The sequence below is a fragment of the Aquila chrysaetos genome, chromosome 3, assembly GCF_900496995.4.
Source record: "Aquila chrysaetos chrysaetos chromosome 3, bAquChr1.4, whole genome shotgun sequence".
NCBI classification, from domain to species: domain Eukaryota; kingdom Metazoa; phylum Chordata; class Aves; order Accipitriformes; family Accipitridae; genus Aquila; species Aquila chrysaetos.
In genome coordinates, this window is record NC_044006.1 from 36,509,304 (window position 1) to 36,533,001 (window position 23,698).

The window sequence follows — 23,698 nt, forward strand, 5'->3', positions numbered from 1 at the left end:
AGAATACAGAGTTGTTTTTAAAACCTGCTTGTCTGCCCTTGTTTTTTACTACCTCAGTTTCACTAAGAAACGGCAGTGAATTTTGGTGGAAGCTGGCTCTCAAGCAGGCTTTTAATTGATCATTCACAGAGACTGAGCAACTTGCTTTGGGATTCTTTAGAGCCTTATTACTGTGATAATCAATAAAAAGTTGCCTCCCTTCTGTCAAACCTTTGCAAATGCTGAGTTTGTTAAGCAGAGGAGATCTAAACTGTGGGGGACATGTGCATCTTCTCTTTTTTTTTTTTTTTTAATTTCCATCTTTTAACCAAGCTATCGTAAAACTAACGAATCTTTTAATCCCGTCCTAAGAACAGAAGGCTCTACACAGGGCATGTGTGTCTGTATTGATCTAGAATTGATTTTGGGGGGGACAAGGGAGTTTGTTAGAGAAGCCTTGGTAATAGCCCATTAGAGCACAATTAAGTCACTAAGCAGGTGTTCATGAGGAGTCTTGATTGTTGCAGTTGGTATTTCTGTTAGTCCCCTGAAATTTGTAGTAATCTCAATAATACACTGTTCAAATCAGATTGTACTTTACAGTAGCACATGGAGTTTTTCCCTATCAAAACTTTTGCTAGTTACTAAATGGTTGAAGTCTTTTCCCTCTGGGAAGAAAAAAATATCAACGTTTTATATGCTGAAAAAATTATCATTTATGAAGCAGAGTTTAATTACTTTGCTATGTCACTTTAAAAGAATTCAGAAAATAACTTTAAAAAACAGGAACCAAAGAGCGCAACAATGTGTCACTAAGGGAAAAAAAAAAAGTATTTAGAAAGTATAGCCATTCTAAAATATAAGAAAGCACTTAAGTGGCTCCAGTTATTACAGTATATTAAAAACTATTACTTCCTGATTATCTGTCACAAATGCTGATGAAAGACTTGAATTTTGAAGGAAAAAATTGTGCTCCAGAAAATCAAGAGATGGAGGTGTGGTTTTAGCTTTGCATCTGCTTGTTGCTCAGTTCTCTTTTGTACTGTAGTGTACGCTGTTGAAAGGTAGCAGCACAATATTCCTGCAAGAGCTTACTGTTTCATTAAGGAAACCCTTTTGGACCTGATCCTACCATAGGAGACAGGCAACCAGATATGCTTTGTTTTCTACATGAGGCTGTGAAATCCGATGAGCAGAACAGAGCTCATCATTGCGAGAACGATGCTATTCCCAGTTCTGTCCCAGATTGCTGAAACTGGAATATTTTTCCCCTCTCACGGTGCTGCCAGCCACGGTGAGCTTGCAGCACTGCACGCTGGATGGGTGATGCTCTGGGGGAGTCCCTGGATGGGCGATGCTCTGGGGGAGCCCGTGCCACCCTACCCTTGCACGGAGGCTGAGCAGATAGGCAAAAGTGACCCTGGATCTTCTCACACCGCCCGTACAGTGAGGAGGAGAACTTGGTGACAGGGTAGAGGTAGTGCAGTCAGGAAAGTGTAAAAGAAATACGTACAGAGGTCCGGAAACCTCAGTATCCCCACGTTTGGTGTGTGCACAGTGTTTTGGCCATTTGGACAACGTGAGAAATAGGTCTGCAAAGTTAAAACCAGGATGAGAGTCAGCTTTTACTTCCCTTTGCACAGTCATTTCCCACACAGAGTTAACCGAAGATGCCCACAGGTGTCTATGAAGTTAGACTTTAACTTCAGGCTCAGTGGGGGCGGACCAGAAGTAACCAGAGGCTGCCCCCCACACCACGGGTTTGCAGGCAGGAATTCTTGAGTGGGGCTGTAGCAGTGCCGGCTCCTCCGCCCTGTGTCTTACCTTGCTTCCCAGGTACAAGGTGAGGTTAATGCCGTCTTTTTAAGGGCTCTTGGTATGGTGGGAGAATGGGGCTTTGAAAGTTATTATTGTTGTTGTTGTTATTATAATTGTAATTGTCATTATTATTTCCCTTTATATTTTCTCAGGCAATTTACGTGCAGCTGAGAATACGTACTGTATGACTGCTAGAGTATGGAACTGAATTAGTCCAAACCGAGTTCTCAGCAGTGTGAAAACATTAGGGTCCTTTCTGAATAGCTAAGAAAATGCAAAATGGAGGTTATGTCAAAATATCTTCTCATCAGTGCGGGGAGTATGTGTGCATATAGTCAATTTACAAAAACACTGAGCGTTTTTCATCTTGGCCTTTGCAGCAGAGCAGCTCCCAGTGAGTTAACAATTATTTGGGGCTTAAAAATGATTAATTTTGCTCTTGGGAACCCATCTAAGGAGATAGCACTGATCAGAAAAATTACATCTTATTCAGCAAATCATTATGCATTTGGAATTATGTTTCTTTTTTAATAAAAATGTCAGTGGAAAAAGTGTTTTCAGCTCCTTTACTGTAACCTTTCCACAACCAAATGAAGGATGGGAAAGTGAACTAAGTCATACTTGATTTTGCATCAGTAGTAAAACTGATGTTCAGTGAGGCTTAGAGTTCTAAATAACTAAGTTACTTGCGATACGAAGCTATGGTGTCTAAAAACATTTAAATAATTTGGGGGGAAAAATTGCATGGTCTGACTCTTACCGTAGTGCAATTTGCACCTGTAGTTGGTAATGGATGCGAGTACAGGACCAATCACAGCAGTTTAAGTGAACACAGTTTGGGCTAAAATGTTTTCAGCACATCTGTGCAAAATGGAACTACTGTTGATAAGGTTTCTGACTCAGCCCAAAGAACAGGGTTAATACATAGAAAAGTCATTGGGGGAAAAGAGACTACAATAAATGTTCCAAATTCTATCTTTGCACAATCTCTTGCCAAATTTTAGTAATTCCATAAATCAAAGAACATCAACAAAGATGAAAATTGCGGACAAGCAAGCCAGTTAGCTAACGAAGAAATGTGTGAATCTGTTTAACAACATTCTCAGTGCTTCCAAGCTCAATGGAGAAATAAGCAATTTTTCTCAGTGGGAGTAATTTAAGGAAAGTGGGAAACAAGGATCAGTGCATCAACCCAGATCAATATTGATAATAGCACAAACAAGAATGGAGTATGCTTTTTCTCACTCAGCTCTCTGCTTTCTCCGATAAACACTCTATTTCAGCTTTTTCTACACAAGTGTATCAAGGGTGATATCTGGATGGTTCTTCTAATTTTTTATAATTTGCGAAGAGTTACAATGTGACTGTGGAATTGGTAGAACAGCAGTATGAATTTTCTTTTCAGTTCTAATACAGTTGGGGATTCTCAAGGTAGTAATTAATTTAATCTTTTTCATTTTCATACTGCAGTGTCTAGTAAGTGAATACGAGCTTACTGATAAGTCCTAAACACCTCATTTTAGTGAGTGGTCTCTAGTCATGCAAACCATACCAGATGGGGGAAAGAAAGATTTCAGGGAATATATTTAATATATGACTCTGCCAGTGTACAGTGAAAATCAAAATACTGAGTAATGATCTTAAAATACAAGTGTCCTTGTGCAATAGCAAAAACCAGCTTTTTCTGCTTGCAAGGTATAAGCCTATGGTGGATCAGGAACAAGCTATTAAGGAACATCTGGTATACAGACATAATTTGTTTGCGTCAATGTCACTCATATCCCTGTTTGCTAGTCAAATATGGTTTGGGTCCTAGAATTTTTTTAAGGTGTGGTTTAATCCCTAAGCCAATATTATATTATCTGTACAGACAGAGACCTGGAGATGTAAAGTCTGTGCAACGATACTTTAACAAAACTGAAATTGGTTCTTGACTTTTCTCAAAACATGCTTCTTTTTAACGTGTGCCAGGTACAGAGGAAAAAAACAGTATCATTTTTCAGGGATTGTTTTCATTTAAATAGCTTTTCTTTGCCTTGTTGGAGGGGTACGAATAGCCACTGAGTGTCTCATTTGTGTTTCTCCAATCTGTTACACTGTGCAGGGTCACATATACTGCTTTAAGGTATCATTCCTGCAAATGGTAATTTGAGAGTGTAGGCATACAGTATTAATGAAACAGAGTACCTCAGGTGACTGCATAGGTTAGCAGATCTCGTTCTGTCCTTACAGCTGCTGGGGCAAACTCATTGCGTGTTTTCTTATCGAAGAGAATTGTTTCTTGCCATATCTCTACAAAGCCACAGTTACGATTTAAAAGGTACTGTAAATCACCATCAAGATTGGTTATAATGGATTATACAACATACTCTTCTAGATAGGGTCAACTGGTCCTGCTGAGTACTTAGCGTTGCCAAGACAGTAAGATTAGGCGGGCTGGCAGGTGGGAGTCTGGGGAGCAAAGGAGTTACTTTAGGCTGCAGGGGAAACACCAGACGTGGCAGGTCAAGGTCATTTATTGGTGTTCCCCACTCAAGATCCAAGATGGGCATGGGGATGAACAATGTCAAGTCATACTTGAAAGATAGTTAACTTTGAGGATCATACGGGATGCACCAAATGATAGTCCATGAGGATACCAGAGTACATCAGACAGAGGTCTGAAAGACCAAGGAATCATATTGGTTATTGCTGTACAGTTCAGTGAGATTGATGTTGCTTTTGAATGGTTCCTCTTAGCTATGTACTTAGTAGGTTTTTACCAAGAAATAAAAGGATGCAATTTGAACACCAGAAATAGGAACCTACCCAATGTTTCCATGAGATTTGTCATCAGACATTCTTCTTTCATAAGAGAGCACCTGGGTTACATCCAGACAGCATCTGCTTCTTCCACATAGGAGTTTCCATGTTTGGTTCAGAGTTATTAAACACATAAGATGCCAAAGTACTTGCTGATGTGAGAGACAAGTCCCTATTAGTCTGCCCCTCTTTTTTTCCCCAAGTGCTGCAAGGAGTGAGAGGTCAGTTGCTCTGCTTCTTCCTCACACCATCCAACAGACAACTCTGCTGCCATCCATGGCTTCCCCAGGAATCTCCATTGCACTATTCGTAGCTTCCATGCTGGTACCAAGTTTAGAAAAACACTGTTGAATTTCCTCCTGCTGATATTGTTTCTAACTCTGAGTAGCAGCAAAAATGCACTGAGGCTGCTTATCTGCATGTCTCACAAATGAAATTGCATTGAATTTATACAGAGATCAGACTGGATATTTGCAACTACTAGAAATTATTTACAGCGGATGTTACGGTTTGTAAGAAGGTTTAAGGAAGTGGTTTAGACAAGTGGTCTCCTGCTCCTCCAATAGAACAAAGCTGCCATTACATGAGCAGTACTAACCAGATTATATACTTAATGAAATATCAAGGCATTTAATTCAGAAGTAATTCTTGAGGAAGCAAACCAGGGATACTGAATTTTAGAGGACATAGTCTATGCTACATTAAGTCTGCGTTTCATGAATAGCAGTAACCAGCAATAACAAGAAGCCATTATTCTTTATGAGAAATGTAGTGGAAAATTCTGCATCCCTTTGCTGACTCTGCTGCCTCCTGTGTCAGCTCCATGTTGTGTATATGTTGCATGTGCAGAGGCAGGTGTGAGCAAAAGCGGGGCAGGATGGAGATAATAGCCTCTGCTAATCCCCCACTGGCATAATGTCCATTAGGAGTCAGTGATGTAAATTAGAGTCGAAACCCTGCTGTCTCTCTTCCCTCGAGGTCACAGAACCAGCTCCACCTGTCCACCAGTCTTTATCCAAGCACAACTCGTTCATCATGGAGAAATGTAACCTTAATGTAAATCTGATCTTTTGCTGTACTATAGACTGGTATGATACATCAGTAAGATCTCAGCTCATTCCCCCACTCCCCTTTCAGATGGCAGTAGGAGTATTGGCAAACCTGAGACGCAACGTACCTGGGCATGGCTTCAGAGTGCTCCTGCTTCGCAGCATTACGGAAGAGGGATATATGTTCCTCTGTAATTTGAAGTTCTCATAATTATGCTCAAACTAGATATATGAAGTAGACCGTTGCCCTGGTTTGGCTGGGATAGAGTTAATTTTCTTCCTAGTAGCTGGTATAGTGTTATCTCTTGGATTCAGTATGAGAAGAATGTTGATAACACACTGATGTTTTCAACTGTTGCTAAGTAGTGTTTATACTAAGTCAAGGATTTTTCAGCTTCTCATGCCCAGCCAGCAAGAAGGCTGGAGGGGCACGAGAAGCTGGGAGGGGACACAGCCAGGACAGCTGACCCAAACTGGCCAAAGGGGTATTCCATACCATGTGACATCATGCCCAGTATATACACTGGGGGGAATTGGCCAGGAGGGACGGATCACTGCTCAGGAACTGACTGGGCATCTGTCAGCAAGTTGTGAGCAATTGCATGTTCATCACTTGTTTTGTATATTCTAATTCTTTTATTATCATCATCATTATTATCATTATTTTCTTCCTTTTCTATCCTATTAAACTGTCTTTATCTCAACCCACATGTTTTACTTTTTTTTGATTCTCTCCCCCATCCCACTGGGTGCTTGGGAGTAAGCAAGTGTCTGTGTGGTGCTTAGTAGCCGGCTGGGGTTAAACTGCGACAACCTTACAAATACTTCCTGCCTTCTTCCTTCTTTACTTTCTCCTAATCCACTCACCAGCCCCCAGAAAGTTCAAGTATTTTAAGCTCAGTTAATTTCAAGTATTTTCTCTCTGATTTGGGCTTTTCTTTCTGGAGAACCTCTGGCAAGTGTAGCCTTAGGAAGGCACTTTCATTTAAGCTTGTCTGTTACTGAGCTGACCCTCTGGCATGTTAGTTACAGGAAGATGACGGCCACCCCTCTCGCAGCGTCCTCCAACAGCTTTCTGCTGCCCTGAGTCTTGTTGCTGGTTGCCCTCCATGTGACCGTGGTGTGCCGAGTCCCTGGGCTGTACCGAGCCATACTGGTGTGAGGGCTGCATAGACAGCAAGCGTGGAGTCCAGTCTGACACGTAGTGCTACAGATGGGTTCAGCAAGCCAGTGGCAAGGGATAACGTTACAGGCAGCCGCATCCAAAGGTCTCTCCCTCGTTGCACTCAGAAGTTGTACTCAGCCAGTTGGCAGATGACGCAAAACTGGGAGGAGTGGCTGGTACACCAGCTGGGTGTGCTGCCACTCAGAGTGACCTAGGCAGGCTGGAGAAATGGGATGAGAGGAATCTCTTGAAGTTCATCAAAGGGAAATGCCAAATTCTGCACTGGGGGAAGATTAATAAATGCAGCAGTACAGGCTGGGTCCTGACCGGCTAGAAAGCACTTTGCATTGAAATACTTGGGGGTTCCTGGTGGGCAGCAAGTTGAACACGAGCCAGCAGTGTGTCCTTGAGGCAAGGAAGATCAATGACAACCTGGTCTGCATTAGGAAGACCATCTCCAGCAGGCTGAGGAAGGTGATCCGTCCCCTCTACTCGGCTCTGTTGTGAAACACATCTGCAGTCTTGGGTCCAGATTTGGGCTCCCCTATACAAGAAAGACATGGACATACTGGAGCGAGTCCAGCAAAGATGATGAAGGGACTGGAGCATCTGTTGTACGAAGAGAGACTGAGAGAGCTGGGACTGTTCAGCCTGGAGCAGAGAAGGCTCAAGGCGGGGGTCTTATCAATGCATATAAACACCTCATCCCCCATCAGGTAGAAGGCAGAGCCAGATCTTCTCAGTGGTGCTCAGTGACAGGACAAGAAGCAATGAACACAAATAGAGATAGAGGGAATTCCTTCTGAAGACAATAAAATAATCTTTTCTTTTCACTATGAGGGTGACCGAGCTCTTGCAGAGATGGCTTAGGGAGGTTGTGGAGCCTCCATCCTTGGAGATACTCAGAAGCCATCTGGACACGGTCCTGGGCAACTGGCTGTAGGTGGCCCTGCTTGAGCGGGGGGGTTGGACCAGATGACCTCCAGAGGTCCCTGCCAACCTGAGCCATTGTGGGATTCTGTGAAATGCTACACTTTAATAATCTTACAGTTACACAAATAGCTTTCCTCTCTCCCCTCAAAGTGAATCTGAGATCTCTGTTTTACATTTTTACAGAGAGATTTTTCAGAAGGAAAAGTTATGTACCATAACTCCATTAATTATGAGTCATGGGAACACTTATTTTGAAAAGTTTGTATTTTACCCTGTTTAAAAGTTCTCTTTAGTTTAGAATTACATTTTGATTGCCATCAGAATTGTTTTGGGTTTTTGCTCAAATTGAGAATATGTTTATGTTATCAAAACAAATGTCATTGTGGGAAAAGAACCAAGCATTGCCAATGTTTTTCATAGCAGTAATATTTGATTTCACTTCTTGCGTGTGTGGTAAACCACTTCAGAAGAGAAAATGTCATTCTAACACATGCATGTACACACACACGCATATTTGAATGCCCACGTATTTTGCCCTAAATTCAGGCTATACAAAATGTTCCTGCGGAACACGCCCAGGTCAGGTATGATCAATACAGCTTGGGCTATCTGTTGCTAGTACTTCTCTAACCACACCTGTGGAGCTGTTTTGAAACAAACGATCTCTCAGTAAATATTTCTTACTACCAGGTCCCTGAGTCGCCCTGCAACCCAGGATCTCATCTTCACTATACAAGTATATAATTTTTTTTGTGAAACAGAAAAGGGAAATACATTGTATGGCTCACTGTTACTGTATTTTTTCACATCAAAGCCTTTGAGGTAAAAATAAATATATTTATTTTTCTGAGGTAGTATTTCACTCAGGAGAGTGCAGTCATGTTCTGACTTCTCCCTCTTGACCAGTAGACACTGAAACAGTCTGAAAAGTAGAAGATACTATAGACTGTGTTTAAATAAGTCTGTAACATAGTATGAGCTTTTTATTCAGGAAATTCGGTGAGTTCAGAAGTATGGGGCTGGTAGACAAGATCTGCAGTGGATTTTAATATAATATTTTTATATCGAATGTATATCATTTTATATATATCAAGTTTACATGCCACATCCTCTTTTTCTTTACAGGGTATATACCCAGTTACTTAGACAAGGATGAGCTATGTGTAGTATGTGGGGACAAAGCCACCGGATATCATTATCGCTGCATCACTTGCGAAGGTTGCAAGGTAAATGGCACAGTGGGAAAGTGGGAATCAGAAATAGCTCTCCAGCTCCTCCATTATACAGACTTCCTGAACTGTGCTGTCAAATAAAACAAAGACAGATTAGAAGCGAGTAAGAACATCCAGTACTGATGATAAGCCGTATCTGGCTATGCCACTGCTCTTCATATGCATAAGGAATTTAGTTGATTTTTGCCGTGTTTGCTTCTGAAAAGAAAAGGAGAAATTTAGATTTTTGTTGTTGCTGTTTAACTGTTAGCTTTTACATTTCCATTTTTTAATGTTTCTTTGGCCATGTTCTCAGCCAGTGTACATCAGCATGCTGCCAGCAACTCCAGTGAAGCTGTTTACGCAATAGCTGAGATTCTGCCTATGGCCATGAAGAGTCTGTAGCGATTAACAGTGTTCCAGTGCCTCTCATCATTGCTGTGAAGAAGCAAAAATCAAAATCCTTCCACATGCTCATGCAACAGTAACATCCATCACTTTGGGAAGCATTGACACTCAGTTAAAACAGTTTCAAAAAGATTTTTACTTCTTTAACTTAAGCATATCGAAATGTGCTTTCAGCCCTAAATTGCATCTCCAAAGCTACATGCAAAATTAAAAAGAGATTGCTTTGGGCAAGTAAATTTAAAAAATTGAGTAACACAATCAGGCACATCTTAGATGATTTTACTGCCATAAATTTGCCTGAATAGCTCGAGATCCTGTAAGAAAGCTATTCTTTCCTGCAGAAAATAAAAAATGATTGTTTTTCTAAACAAATGGGACCACACATGTCATGGACTAGTGTCATGGGACTAAGCCACAAAAGTCATATTCTGTTCACCCCCAAAGTCTGGAATATTTGGATCTGAGATTTTGGGTTTGGAGTGGCCTTAGAGCCCCACATCACAGTAGCTTGTGTTGAAGTAGTTCCTTCAGTTGTACAGCATTCCCCTAAGTTACATTTATGAAATGCACAAAGACCTAAATATCCTATGTATAGCAGATTTGTGGTAATATTCATAATATAATATATTCACAATATTCACAATATAATGAATAATACATACATAATATGTATGAAAAATATTTATTTGAAATATTTGAATATTTGAAAAATATTTATTATTTGAAAAAAAAGTGAAACTGAACAAGTGATTCTTACAAATTTGCATCCCATATACCAGATGATAACAATACATAAAATGTATGAATATGACTTAATTCAGATATAATGAGAAGTAAGCAACCCTGTGGCATTATGAAATATCTTTTGCTCCCAGCTGAACAGCTATATCTCTTGCCAACTTTCCTGCTAAGCTTTTTGTTACTCCAACTGAAGTATTTCTTTTTATGCCTACCAGCTATTTTAAAGATACAGCATACAAAATCTACTTTTATCTTCAGATACAGTTCTTCTGTCTGATGTACAATTTAAAATAATGCTAATGTGCCTGAGAAACTGAGCTAACAATTTGCAAAAAGTAATTAATTTCTTTCTCCTACTTACAGTTGGCTTACAGACTGTTTTGTTTTGCTTTGTTTTGATTTGTTGCTCTTCTTGCAAATGTATTCATTGTACAAGATGGGTTTTTTTGTGTGGACAATTTCAACCCATGCTTTGGAGGATCTGCATACACATGTCAAGTTGTATGATATATCAGCAAAGTTACATGTAATCAGTTCTCAATGAATTTGACATTTACTAGTTGCTTCCACTCAAAATCACTTTAATTGTGTAACAGCATTAATCAGGGTTGACAGCCAAAAACTTGCTTTGGCAAGTGTGCTTTCATGAACAAAGCATCCTCACGCATGATTTCTGAAGAGTAGATTGTAAGGAATTTAAACACAAATAAACCAACAGTGAGTTCTGATGTCACTGAAATGTTTCTCCAGACTGTATCCATTGCATCTATTGCTATATAGGTGCATAGTAAAGGAATTCAGGAAAAGGGTGGTTGCCTTACAATAAAATGTGGTTTCTTTTATTGACAAAAATAATACTTTTGTGATTAAGTGTTTGGACAAATAGAGAGCAGCTTCTTTATTACATTGTATCTAGAGATCATCAAAGAGGTTTTTTGCAAAAAGTTTCTGAGAAATGCAAAGAAATGGGAAGATGAAAGGTGCTGGTCCCAACAGAGGTGGTGAAGAGCCTTGCCATTGTAAAGCTAGAGCTACGTTAGTCCCATGCAAGGTTTGGAAAACAGAAGTCAGTACCACTTCCTGAGATTCATCAGAGATTTTTCCATCTGTTGCTGTAACTAGAGATTACCCCATGTCCCTGGTTGTCCAGAGCCATCTTTGATCTTTAGGGAGGAGAGGGGCAGATCCTGTCTCTAGGAATTCATCACAGGGTGGAGAGTGGATCCAAATCCAGTTGTTGGGTAGATGAGAGTTTGAGATCTGATCCAAACCCTACATAAAGGACATCTTGCCTGTGATTTCCTGGATTTTGGTTCAACCTGACAGGTCCCAGTCTTGCAAAGTGCTTTATGCAACTCAGTTTAATTGAGATTTCAGGTCTTATCGTTATTAAGGAAGAACGAGTTGTACTCTTAGCTCGAGCTGGATCTTGTAAGATAAAACTCTAATGAAGACAAGGCTCTTTATTGTCTTCACTGGAGTTAGAGCTCAAGCTGAAATACAGACTTATCCGTACGTCTTAATTCAACATTCTGTGTTAAAAGAAATTGCACACTGCTATAAGATTTTACCAGGTGTTATTTAACATGATTAAAAACAGACCTTTCACCTAGTGAAGTGAAGAGACTATTCATTAGATAAAATCCCAGCTGAAGAGGCTATTCATTAGGTAAAATCTCTCTCGAATTTTGCCATTGTTTTCACTGAAACTAAAGCCATTCTCAGCGGCCTCAGTCAAGCAGGACCAGGGTCCCAGTGTATTCTCTATGTCAAGGTGGTCCCAAGCCACATTGCTGAATGTAGATGGTCTTAAACTTGAAATTAAAGTCAATGAGAAGAGTCATGTTGAAGTTAGTACAAGAATTAGATCCGTAATGTTCAGAGATAAGTTGTACCTGATTTCTTTACCTAAGGCCAGGGTCTATGGGTGTATAAATCAGTAAATTCAGTGGAGCTACATAAGTTCGCATGAGCTTAGGATCTGATCTCATATCCATGTTGCAACTGGCAATACAGATCTATATTACGATTGATAGGCAGATAGATAGATAGATAGATAGATAGAAAGAAAGAATGGATTTATATAGAGAGGGATCTTTATTGGTGATCTTTGTTTTGATTACAGAGGACTGTGGTAAATACAAATCAAATCCTCTTCTCAGAAACACAAATAATTTTAAATTATGAGTCCATTATTTAGAACCAAATTCAAAGATTGTGTAAATTGTGTTTGCAAGACTCTTAGTCTTGCCCAGATTTGGTTGGTTGGTTGGTTATTTGGCTTTGATAGAAAGAAAGGAGTAGAACTGTTTGTTCTCAATCCTTTAGTAGCAGATACACACCACCATTGTTACTATTTGCAGAAGCTGCTCTTTAACTAAAAGTATGTATATGCATCTTAATATCCCTCAAAATGATTGTGTAATTTAGAAAGGGGCTCAAAATAAACTCTGTAGTTCAAATTAAAAAAAAATTAACACACAGAAATGTAAGACTTGAAGAAGACATGTAGACAGTATTTGTCCCTCAAGACAACATTATTTATGCCTTTACTTACCTAAGATGTCTCTGTGTTTTTAATTTTTAGGCAGGAAGTGTTTTGCGAAACTCAGAAAAGAAATGCCATACACTATAAAACTGGTTTGTTCTTTTCCTCTTTGAGAGTTTCATGGAATGAAGTATGTTATCTTGCCTACTTAGGTAAATTCCTACCAAACCAAAGTGGCTCCCAAATTGAAAAAATTGCACAATGCTAATGCTTTCCAATGTATTTATTTATTGCACTTAGGGTTTTTTTAGAAGAACCATTCAGAAAAACCTCCATCCAACCTATTCCTGTAAATATGAAGGAAAATGCGTGATAGACAAAGTAACAAGAAATCAGTGCCAGGAATGTCGCTTCAAAAAATGTATCTTTGTTGGCATGGCAACAGATTGTAAGTACATTTTTCTGGTTTTCTTTCTTTCCTCTTTTTTTTTAATGTGTGTGTTTGCTTAAAGTATGTTGATTGGTGAAGATTGTTAAAGCAGAGCAGAACTGTCAGCACTTTTTTGTTTTTAATAACTTGTACTGGGGAATTATGCTCATTGCATCAAACCACTTTCATAGGCCTGTAATTTTTTGTTTATCCTTCATCAGACTGCACCTTCTCCTGGCCTTCCCAGGCTGAGTAACAGTAGGAATGTTCACTCTTTGGAGGAGAGGAGGGAGAAGTGCATCTGGATGGATACTTTACTTGAGAAAAAAACATCTTGTTTAGAAAATTCTGGAGGATGTGAAATTGAATGTCGTTGTATGAGTCATCCTGCAGTTGTTTGTTTTATTTTTAGCCCTGAAGAAGTTATGCACTACAAAGAATTCGACTCTCATTCTAAAGAACTAGAAAATATGGCTACACGATTAACCCTTGGGGATCTTCTTTCCCTGCCATTGCGCAGGGATTTACACCGATAACTTCAATTAGTGCAAATGGGAGGAAGTCATGTAAATCCCCCTGTACATTAATGTTAATGGTTGTTGCCGGCGTAATCCTCTGCAGAGGAGCTGGCAGGAAAACAGGCCCAATAAACACCAGAAAAATATTCTAACTTAGTATTTTCCATTGTTATTGTAACGTATAACAGTGCCTTATGTCTAGAGAGAAATAGAAGAAATGACACAATTTCATTTTAGCTGGGTAGACTTTCGGGAGAGGGGGCTGGATCATCCTGGGTCACTGCTTCGCGCCCAGCCCCGTCTGACGCCGCAGGCAGCGGTGAGCCTCAGCCAGGCAGCGGCTGTGCAGAGCGAGACGTCTCTCTCAGCCTGGTTCTGACCAGAAGGTGCCATTGCCATAAAGCTGCCACAGCCTCTGTGGGCTGCACCTACGTACGCCCCAAAGGAGCTGTCACTGAGCAGGGCAGACCGGCCAGTGATCGCCCAGCTCCAGAAGGGTTTCTTCCACCTTTGAGTTAAAATGCGTGAACAGAAGCACGTAAGCGGGGCTTTCCTTGCTCCTGCCTGCCTGCCGCCAGTTGTGGATCAGAGTGGTCCTCCTCTGCTAAAGCGGGCCGGTCAGTTTAAATGGCCTATTCATGTTTGCATGGAAAATGGGATAAAACCTTCAGTGGTGGTCAGAGATGCGCAGCCCTGGGGCCTGTGTGTCTGGCATCACTGGAAGTAGCAGGGCTCTAGGGCAATGCTACAGAACAGCACCGTTTGTAGGTCTTAAGGAAAGAGCTGAAGGCAGATTGTTTCTGATCATGTCGTGCAACGGGTAGTTGAGCCTCCTGTGAATAAGTACTCCCACTTTCTTAAATCCATGTTGCCTTCTGCTGGCTGACAAGAGCACATTCTACACAATTCAGAGCAGTGAGCGTGCTGGTACTACTTTAAAGGAAACAAAAGTGCATCTTTCCCTACATGGATTGCTCCAAGTCCATTATAGGAGCACTTTGAGTCCTCACAAAGCTTTTACATACTAGTTTTATTGGTCGACTTAGCCTCTGAAGGCAATGGCGGTATACAAAATGTTACCAGAAGGGTAAGTCGTTCTTTGCAATCCAGGCTTCTGAGGAAATGAAGTTCAGAGGGAGAAATAAGAGAACTGTGTCAACTGTGGGTCTTACCAAACTACTTCTTTGCTGATTAGTTAAGGTGTTTGTGATCAATTAGTACCTCAGGCATAGAAAAGACCAAAGTTCAGACATCCTTAAGAGCTTCCTGCCATTTTTCAATGCTTTTTCCCCTGCTAGTGGTGTTGGATGACAGCAAGCGGTTGGCAAAGAGGAAGCTGATAGAAGAAAATCGAGAGAAGAGACGTCGGGAAGAGCTGCAGAAAACCATTGGACACAAACCGGAGCCAACGGATGAGGAATGGGAGCTCATCAAAATTGTTACTGAAGCACATGTGGCCACCAATGCGCAAGGAAGCCACTGGAAGCAGAAAAGGAAATTTCTGGTAAGGACTGTAGCCTTTTACACTGCTCTTGGTGCCAGGTGCCTTTCTTTCTTCTGAAGTCCCTTCCCAACACTGCAGCCCTGAAGAGGGTATATCTGCCAGTGTATTGACATTTATGAAAACCAGGTGATTTCTTGCTTATTCTTGCCTGAAGCTCAGTGTTTGATCAGACCATGTATTTCAAATGATAAACAGCATGTTGCTAAGTTAAGGCTTACCCAGCTGGATACTTTTAATGTGCTATGATAAGAAAAAGTAGGAAAATTGTTTCACTCCTGATTAACAACAGTAGCAGTCTATAATGCATACCTTATCTTTTTTTAATATATTATATCTAGGGATAGTTGTCTGTGTTAGGGTCTAGCATATGACATATTGTAAGTGTTAAAACAATGTAAAGTTTTAGGTGAAAGCTGATATTTTTTATTAATAACTCATTTTTTTTGCTTCCTTGTTCCAAAGTGAACATATTAATTAAAATAAATTTGGCAAAGAAAAATGAATTTCAATGAAAGCTGGATGATACATACACTATAGCATTGGGATTGCAGACTACAAGACAACTTAAGTTTTCAGCCTATAACTAAGGATCAGAAAATAAATTATTTGTGATGCTCAGCCTAAGAGGAGGATTTATTTGATTTTTCTAAATTGATTTTTAAAGGAAATAAGTGCAGAATGCAAAATACCTATACAGCACAAAAGAGGGATTATAGACTGTGTTTCAGGAATACACAGGGGTCTTTAACAGTCTGTGTGTACCCAATCAGATAGAGAATACTCATTTTTTGCAAGCCTAGGCTCCTGCTGCCTAATTCACCATGTGAATCAAACCCCACTGTTAAATTGCTAAGAGAAATCATATATTCAAACCAGCAGATCCCTTTTATAATGTTTTGCTAATTCCAGTGGCACTATCTAAATTTCTATATGAATGGCTGCATGTTTGTAACAGCTTGCAGTCGGGAAACCACAGCCAGTGATCACTGGCAAGAAGCAACGGAGCACTTTGCAGTGCTGCTGGACAGCAAGGTTTGCGATGCTGGTTTTAGCAGACCAAGAAGCAGCTGCAGTAGTGCATTTGGTTGCTTAGACAGGAGTGCTGTTCTTTGGGTATCGCCTGGTTCGGGATAAAGCACGGGGAGCTTGAGGCTGAGGCTGGGAATGAGTACACTGGGCCACGTAAAATATGGTCGTTGAGGGACTTCAGGCTCTGGAGACAGTCACCGCGGAGGGGGAGCCTCCAGCAAAGGGTGCCCAGAGGCAGAGCATGAGGTGATGTAACGACAGGGCTACTGGGAGAGGGGACTGGTGGGGCAGAGGCAGGGGTGGCAACTGTAATGAGCAGTTCAGAAACCAGCTGTGACTTCCATAGCTGGTTCCCAGGTCAGACAAAACTGCTCTCGATGCAGCCCTTTCTGCAGGGCCTCCTGGTTCTTTGAGGTGCTCATATGCTGAAGCCCAGGGGTTTCAAGGCAAGCGTAGGAAGCTCACTGACACCTTGCAGTGAGCACAGAAGGGAAAGTCTGGGACGGCATGCCAGCCCCGGGTGCAGGGCTTTGAAAGCCCCTGCCACAAGCTGCTGAAGAGCAAGAGGAGCTGACCACACACCCCAGGAGCTGTGGGTCGGTCCTTAGGCAGCTGAGGCTGGTTCTTCAACAGCAGGAGCTCCTTTGAGGTCTGGACCTCTTTTCCTGTTGAGGTGAGTTAGGTGGCAAGGGCTCTCCAGTTGCATGCCCTTCTGGAGTGTGTTAGCTTTTGCCTTTCCCAAGAAAATGCTGTGTTCTTTCTTCTTCTCCCTAACAATGTTATGCGTGGTTTTAAGCGTTTGGTCTTCTTGCTTGGAAGTGATGAAGGTTGTTTATCATGAGCACACAGACAATGTGGTTTAGTTTCCCAAGATTCAGGGAGGCAGAGAGCCTAGAACTGGGATTATTTGAGTTTTTTAGTAGGAACCATCGGATAATTGAGCCCAGTCCTCTTCATTGTTCCTTTACAATTGGTGCTTGCTTTATTAACACATTGCTGAGTTTTTTCTTGAAAGAAATTAGATTTGGATTCAGATTGGTGACAGAGCTGTGGAAGGATCTTCATCTTTATGATGTGTTGCTTTAAAAAACTGCCTAGCACAAGTTTTTATTACAGACAGCACTTTCAGCACCTCCCTTGTTCAAGCGCCCTTATATGATTTTCATGAAGTCCATCAGTCTTAAAGGCCGCCTTCTCTGGGTTTTATCCATTTTTTGACTCTCTAATGTGAACAAAATGGAACCTCTGCATGGTGGTTAGCAGGTCTTTTACAACCACAAAGCCACACTTAGCGAACAGAACAGCTTTGATGTGCCTGCTTTTAAAATACACGGTAACATTGACAAGCTGTCATAAAATCAGGGTCAAGTACAGCTGGAATAAAAAAAAAACTCATCGCAGATTCTGCTTGAAACTATTGCATTGTATATCCCTATTGAAATTCTCAAAATATGATTTTTTTTTCTCTTTTGGAGAAGCCTTGGGCTGAAGTCACGCAGAATGTGATTTTCAACCAAAATTTTACCCAGATGAGTTCAAATTCTAGTCACTTTATCCAGACTAGCTTTGTGTTAGCCCATTCTTAGTCATCAGTTGTTTTAGCCTGGTTTTGGAAACAGGCCTTGGCAGTTGCCTGGAGCTCTGTGATACCAAGCAATCTGTTCTGGGGAGGATTTCAGAACTTCAAGTAGGTGAGAGAGCCTAATTCTGCAAGGCTCTCAGCATCTTCTCGGGGGTAACAAGTCAGCTCAGCTCCCTTTGCTTTTAGAGAAACTTGGGACTTCTCAGCACTTGTAAGAAACAAGAACATGCTTGTATTTTTAAGCAAAAAATGCATACACTACACCCACAAGATACTCAGATAGAGGCACAAAGAAGAAACTGCATGTGCACAGAAATGTAGCTGCCCACACAGGATGGGTATCGGCATGCCAGTTGCCCATTTCTCTGTGCACTCACCTCTTTCACAAATGTCTTACAAACAAATTCACGTTTTGTGGCGTAATGGGCATTACTTATAAAGTGAATAGTGTTATTTTTTATTTTAGCATGTCTTCTGTCACCAAGCAGGCCTTTTTAAGTATAAAATACTTGCTCTAAGATAGATTGTTCCTTTAAATATTTTTTTTTATATCCTTAGCCAGAAGATATCGGGCAGGCACCAATAGTTAATGCCCCAGAAGGTGGGAAAGTCGATTTAGAAGCCTTCAGCCAGTTTACAAAAATTATCACACCAGCGATTACAAGAGTGGTGGATTTTGCCAAAAAGTTGCCTATGTTTTGTGAGGTAAGAAGACTTCCTTGCGCTCCTCATTTATATGCCTGTTGTTAAAAACTATTCAAAATACTCCTGGCATGGAACTGAAAAATTCACTATGTTTAAAATCAGAAAAAATAGAGAGACTCAAAACAGATAGGACTAGAATCATCTGGATTCTTACGAGTTTTCTTTTTCTTGTGATCACTGAAATCCTGATTTTGTTCATCTAGAAGTCATCATGGTTCATTAGGGACTCGAATGTGTCTTTAGAGGTGGCCTTGAGCAAAGCAAATGAACAAAAAGAGACTGTCTAGAAGCATCTTTGATACGTTTAATCAGATCTTCCAGCACACAGTTCCCTCTGTGCTTTCTGGCTCCTTGCAGGTACAGTATTGTGGAGTTGGGTCTATGCAGTAACAAGTTCTTCAAATTCAGGAAAGCATCCCTATCCAGGAATGACACTTGCCTTATTGTGTTCCCTAGGCATGCTTTTCCTGAACGGGGAGGTTGTGCATAAAGGAGTCTGTAAAAATAAAGGATTGTCATTCCAGGTAGATACTGACATGTAAAATACACAGTAAATGGGCTCAGATAGACTTGGTTGCACATTGGGAATAGAGAAGCCCTAGGCTGATCTCATTTACACCAAGATATCATTTTTATTGAAGGACCAGATGCAATTGATGATGATTTTTTTTTCCTAACTTAAAAAATGTTATCAGAACTGCAGCCTGAAATAATATTTCAGTCTTAATAATCTTAATAATTTTAATAATTTTAAGTCTTGTGAGTCCCTTAGGATCCACAACCATGGGAGTTTTAACATGGAAATATCCCCAATCCAGCCATGGAAGGATGCCTGCCTGCTCACCCACACTGCAGAGCAACACTTGACTCTGCTGGTGAAATGCCAAGTGAATGACAATCAAAATGGGAGGGACCACGGTCAATGAGTTCATTGGGCTTCCTAACTCAGCAACAGTGTTTCCTCCTAATAACATCAGTCAGGAAGGAAGTTTAAGGCAGCCATAGAATTTTACTCCTCTGTGGCTGGCAGCTTTTCTTGAAGGTCAGTCAAGGAGAGCTATTTATGTCCTTTGGCACCTACAGAACAAGAAGAGGTAAATATCAATAGCTGGCATAGTGTAAATAGCTCTCCCTGGCTAACCTCAGCATTGGCTTTATCAGCCAAGAAAGCATGAAATAGTGGCCAAGCATGAAGATTTTAAAATACAAGGAATGTGTCCATAGATCAAGAGGCGCCTCCAGCATTCAGTGTCTGAGGGAATCTGTCTCCTCTGATTTGGCATTTGTTGGTGGGAAGTTGCAGTGACATACCAAGGTAGTCTTTTTAATTTAGAAAGCTTTGCTAGTCACACACAGACTGCAGTGCCCATCTGACATCTCCTACCCCTCCTGGCTACTGTGGGCCCACTTGTGTCAGAGCTGGGCAGGAAGCATGGATGAAGAAGTCAAGGCGTCATTGGGCATGACCTCTGTAGGTTATGCAGCTCAACTAGGACAGGCTTTGTTTACAGCTGAGCCACTGTGTAAACCTGACACCCATACACAGCAAGGTCTGATGGCAGAGTGAGGGACAACTCCTCTTGAACACAAAGGAATAGGACAGCCGTCCTCCGAGTTGTCATATAGTTCCTGCTGTAGGATAAAGAAATGACAGATGTTTGCTCCTTTTGAAGGGGCTCTGTCCTGTTAACTTGATTTCGGTTATAGTTTTTAACCCATAGCTTTTTCTTAGAAGCAACACTGAGTGGGCTCTGGATTTGTTTATGAGAAAAAGCCCTGCTTTCTCCCATAGGACCTGCAGAGCATTTAAACATTATCTCAGTTCTTAATTTCCACAGAGGCTCAGGCTGAGAGTGTAGTAAATCTCTATGAAGGAGGGGCACAACAAGGAACATCCATGGCCACTTATATATTCACGGTTACTTTTCCTTCTTTCTCTCTTTTTTGGACACATGTGCAAGCCAGCAAAGCACTATGAGTGCCCAGCTTAGTTTGTGTGCATCCATTGGCCCATGCCTCAAAGCAAAAGTCTAATCCCAGAGTAATCGAAGTACTTAAGGAAAACTTCATTTACTTCTCAGCATTTCTGCTGTTATTTCCTTCTTGCATTTCCTTCTGCAGAGAAGATGAAGATTGAGGAGCATTTAATCAGTTTGATGTGAGTTTAAGTGTCACAGGCATCAGTGGTTCCACGCTGGGTGAAGCTGTGTAAATACCCTTCTAGGTAGCTCAGCTCAGCTCAGTTCCATGGTGTTGCATTACATATGTGCTGGCTGCCAGTATGTCCTGCCAAGGTGAGCACCTCAGGTTCCTGCCTTTTGCTTTTTCTCCCTGCAGAGAGAGAGAAGGAAAGGACAACATGTGGCAGATTAATCAGTCACATTTGTTGACCCCACTCCTAGAAGGTGCTCTGGTAGCAATGATCAAGTGATGAGCATAGGTAGCATTGAAGCCTGCATACTTGGGAGCAGAACTGAAATTCAAGCTCCCTGTCTTTGGTAACTGCTGCTACTGGCAGATAAGACGTGAGGCTTGTCGTCCATGAAACAGACGTCCCATGTATCCTTCAGAATTAGGAAAGCAGGTGAAGGACGGGCATAATGAGATCACCACTACCATAAAGAAGTTTCAAGAAGGTTCAAGTAGGAAGAGAAATTCTCCTTTGTTTAATGGCTCACTGATAAAACAGCTGAAGGGTCAGGAAGTATCTTCCCTAATGTTATCTATTTCTTTTCTACCATTCTTCCTCCTCCTTAGTCTTTTTTTCTTCATTTTTCTTCTGCCTTCTCCCTTCCTTTCTTTCATGTCCCTTTTTTTGCTGCAGTTATCTATTCCAATATCTCTTCATGGTTGCTCTCACACTTCTTTTCTTTTTTCTTTTCCTTTTCTTTTCTTTTCTTTTCCTTTCTTTTCTTTTCTTTTCTTTTCTTTTCTTTTCTTTTCTTTTCTTTTCTTTTCTTTTCTTTTCTTTTCTTTTCTTTTCTTTTCTCTTTTCTTATTTCTTACTCTGTTTCTTTGCCTACTTCAGCCTCAGCAGCCAAATAGTGGCATTATCATTGGGTAGTGAGACTGCCACTGTGCCTGTGCAGCCTTCCCCACACTGCTGCTGAGCTGAGTGTGATCTGCAGAAAGTGATTTGCCCTGAAGAGGATGAGTCATTTTTCTTGTGTATCAAACACTTCACACCTGAAGTTGGCATTGCTGGAAAAATAGCTGCATGATTCAACTCCTTTTTCTGATTGTGGCTAGCTTTGTATTTAAAACTCTTCTCTAACAGGGAACTGCTTTCCACTTGTGTTAGGTAACTGTCTGGCATCCACTCTACATCATTTTACGCCAAATCAATGTATTTGCTTTGCGAGTACACAGTTGCCACATAAACCTATAGTTGCTGGGGTTTTTTTCATTTTGAATTGCAAATCAGGTAAATATAATAATTTTATATGCATCAGAAATGGATGGATTTTTGCCTCCTTTCAAGGAGGTAAGAAATAAGCATGGATGGCAGTGAGTTTAACCGGGATGGCTGAAGTCTGTGCCAGCCCCAATTATAGTTTATTCTGTTATGCTAAGTTGTAAGCTGAGGGAGCTCAGCAGTAGAGGAGAGAAGGGTGAACAGCTGAGAACAGTGACCACTTCAGCCATCTCAGTTAGATCCACCCCTGATTGGAGACAAAACCAATAGTATATGTTACCACCAACCTGGCATCTGACAGGTCTGCTTAACCCTTCACACTTTGTGAAATGTTCTGCAAAATGGAAAGCTACATTCTTAAGGTTTATTGGACTTAATTCTATAATGCTCCCACAAACTGAGTGGTCCCACAGAGAGCAGTGCTTCTGCAAGTTGGATCACTTCACCTCAGCATCTGAACCAGCTTGGTTTGTGTTGACTGTCTTGCCCAGGATGACTTGCCTGCAGCTGTGTCATCACTAGATTTCCTAAGGGTGTGTGTGGATGGTAACCTGCTGGCAGCTTCTGAAAGCAGGAATGAGAGTCTTGGAGGTTTGTGTGGTGCAGTCGGTCAGCAGCGGTTTTGGAGGGTAGCTGCACTATGCGAGGTAGGGTCCTGGGGTGTGAACTGCAACTTCATGCTCATGGATTTACTGTAGTTGTAAAACAAACTCAGTTTGAAAAACATCTTTTTCTTTACTGTTTATAATTTCTGCAGCTGCCATGTGAAGACCAGATCATCCTTCTGAAAGGCTGCTGTATGGAGATAATGTCCCTCCGAGCAGCAGTTCGCTATGACCCCGAGAGTGAGACTTTAACACTAAATGGGGAGATGGCGGTGACAAGGGGCCAGCTGAAAAATGGGGGTCTTGGCGTAGTGTCTGATGCCATTTTTGACCTGGGCATGTCTCTTTCTTCATTTAACCTGGATGACACCGAGGTTGCCCTTCTTCAGGCTGTTCTGCTCATGTCATCAGGTGAGAACAGAAATATATTGGAACCCCAACCATTTTTAAACTCTTTAGTCTTTGTCACAAGCCTCTTTTTAAAAGAAATAGGGTATGTTAGATCTTGTAGTGCTGACTAGAGTAATGTGGGAGAAATTTTCTCTCAAAATCCCGATGCAGCTTAGAATTAGTTTGGTGAGCACTAGGAAAAATATTCAGGGTATTCAGATAGATGGACATAAAAGTGGCTTTGGTAACACACCTTGCTCACTTGAGTAGTTGGGGAGGTGGCAGGGGTGATCATCAGAAAGATATCAGATTGATTCTGAGCCAATTTGCCTTGAATGAAAAACTAATAATTTAGCAACAGTTGTCCTTACAAAAAGTTCCCTCTTCCTCTAGGTACTACCATGCATTGGGCAGGAAGTACAGTTCATACACATTTCCATCAGTCTCATATGCTTAGTTTGACCTGCCATCTTGTTTTCCTACTTAACAGCACCACCACTTGCTAATGGGCATTTGAGAGCCGTGCTGTTTCCCCACACTGGGACCATTTGCAACTGGTCTCTTGGTGGCGTGATACAGAAGCAGCACAGACCATTTCATATGATTTCCAAAGAGTTTCTAACCTTCTCAAATTGAGTATGTTTTCAAATATGCTTCCACTGTCTGTGCCAGCCCAAAGAGGAAATTCCATTCTTGGGCAGTGGCAGATTTGGCAAGATTTTGTTTTAAGACCACTTTGAAGATTGGGCACTGAATAACAATACACACAGAGTGATTTACAAGCATTAACTGCATCTGAGACGGAAAGGTTTCCACATTAATCACAACGCAGCACTTGACATTCCCAGTCAAAACATTTTGATTTCTTTTTAGTTCCCTACACAGTGATACATGAATGGGGGTTTCAGAAGGCAGTTCAGAGGACC

General features: G+C 41.2%; 1 protein-coding gene across 20 annotated transcripts in view; it reads left to right on the plus strand.

Moving 5' to 3' along the window:
• Positions 1 to 23,698, plus strand: part of THRB (thyroid hormone receptor beta) — a 177,829-nt gene that overhangs the window by 147,893 nt on the left and 6,238 nt on the right. For all 20 annotated transcript variants that reach the window (XM_030008212.2, XM_041122424.1, XM_030008208.2 and 17 more), the window contains 5 exons: positions 8,872 to 8,972; positions 12,895 to 13,042; positions 14,841 to 15,046; positions 18,216 to 18,362; positions 22,535 to 22,793. In XM_030008212.2, the coding sequence (XP_029864072.1) occupies positions 8,872 to 8,972; positions 12,895 to 13,042; positions 14,841 to 15,046; positions 18,216 to 18,362; positions 22,535 to 22,793 (861 nt within the window). The remainder of the gene's footprint in view (positions 1 to 8,871; positions 8,973 to 12,894; positions 13,043 to 14,840; positions 15,047 to 18,215; positions 18,363 to 22,534; positions 22,794 to 23,698) is intronic.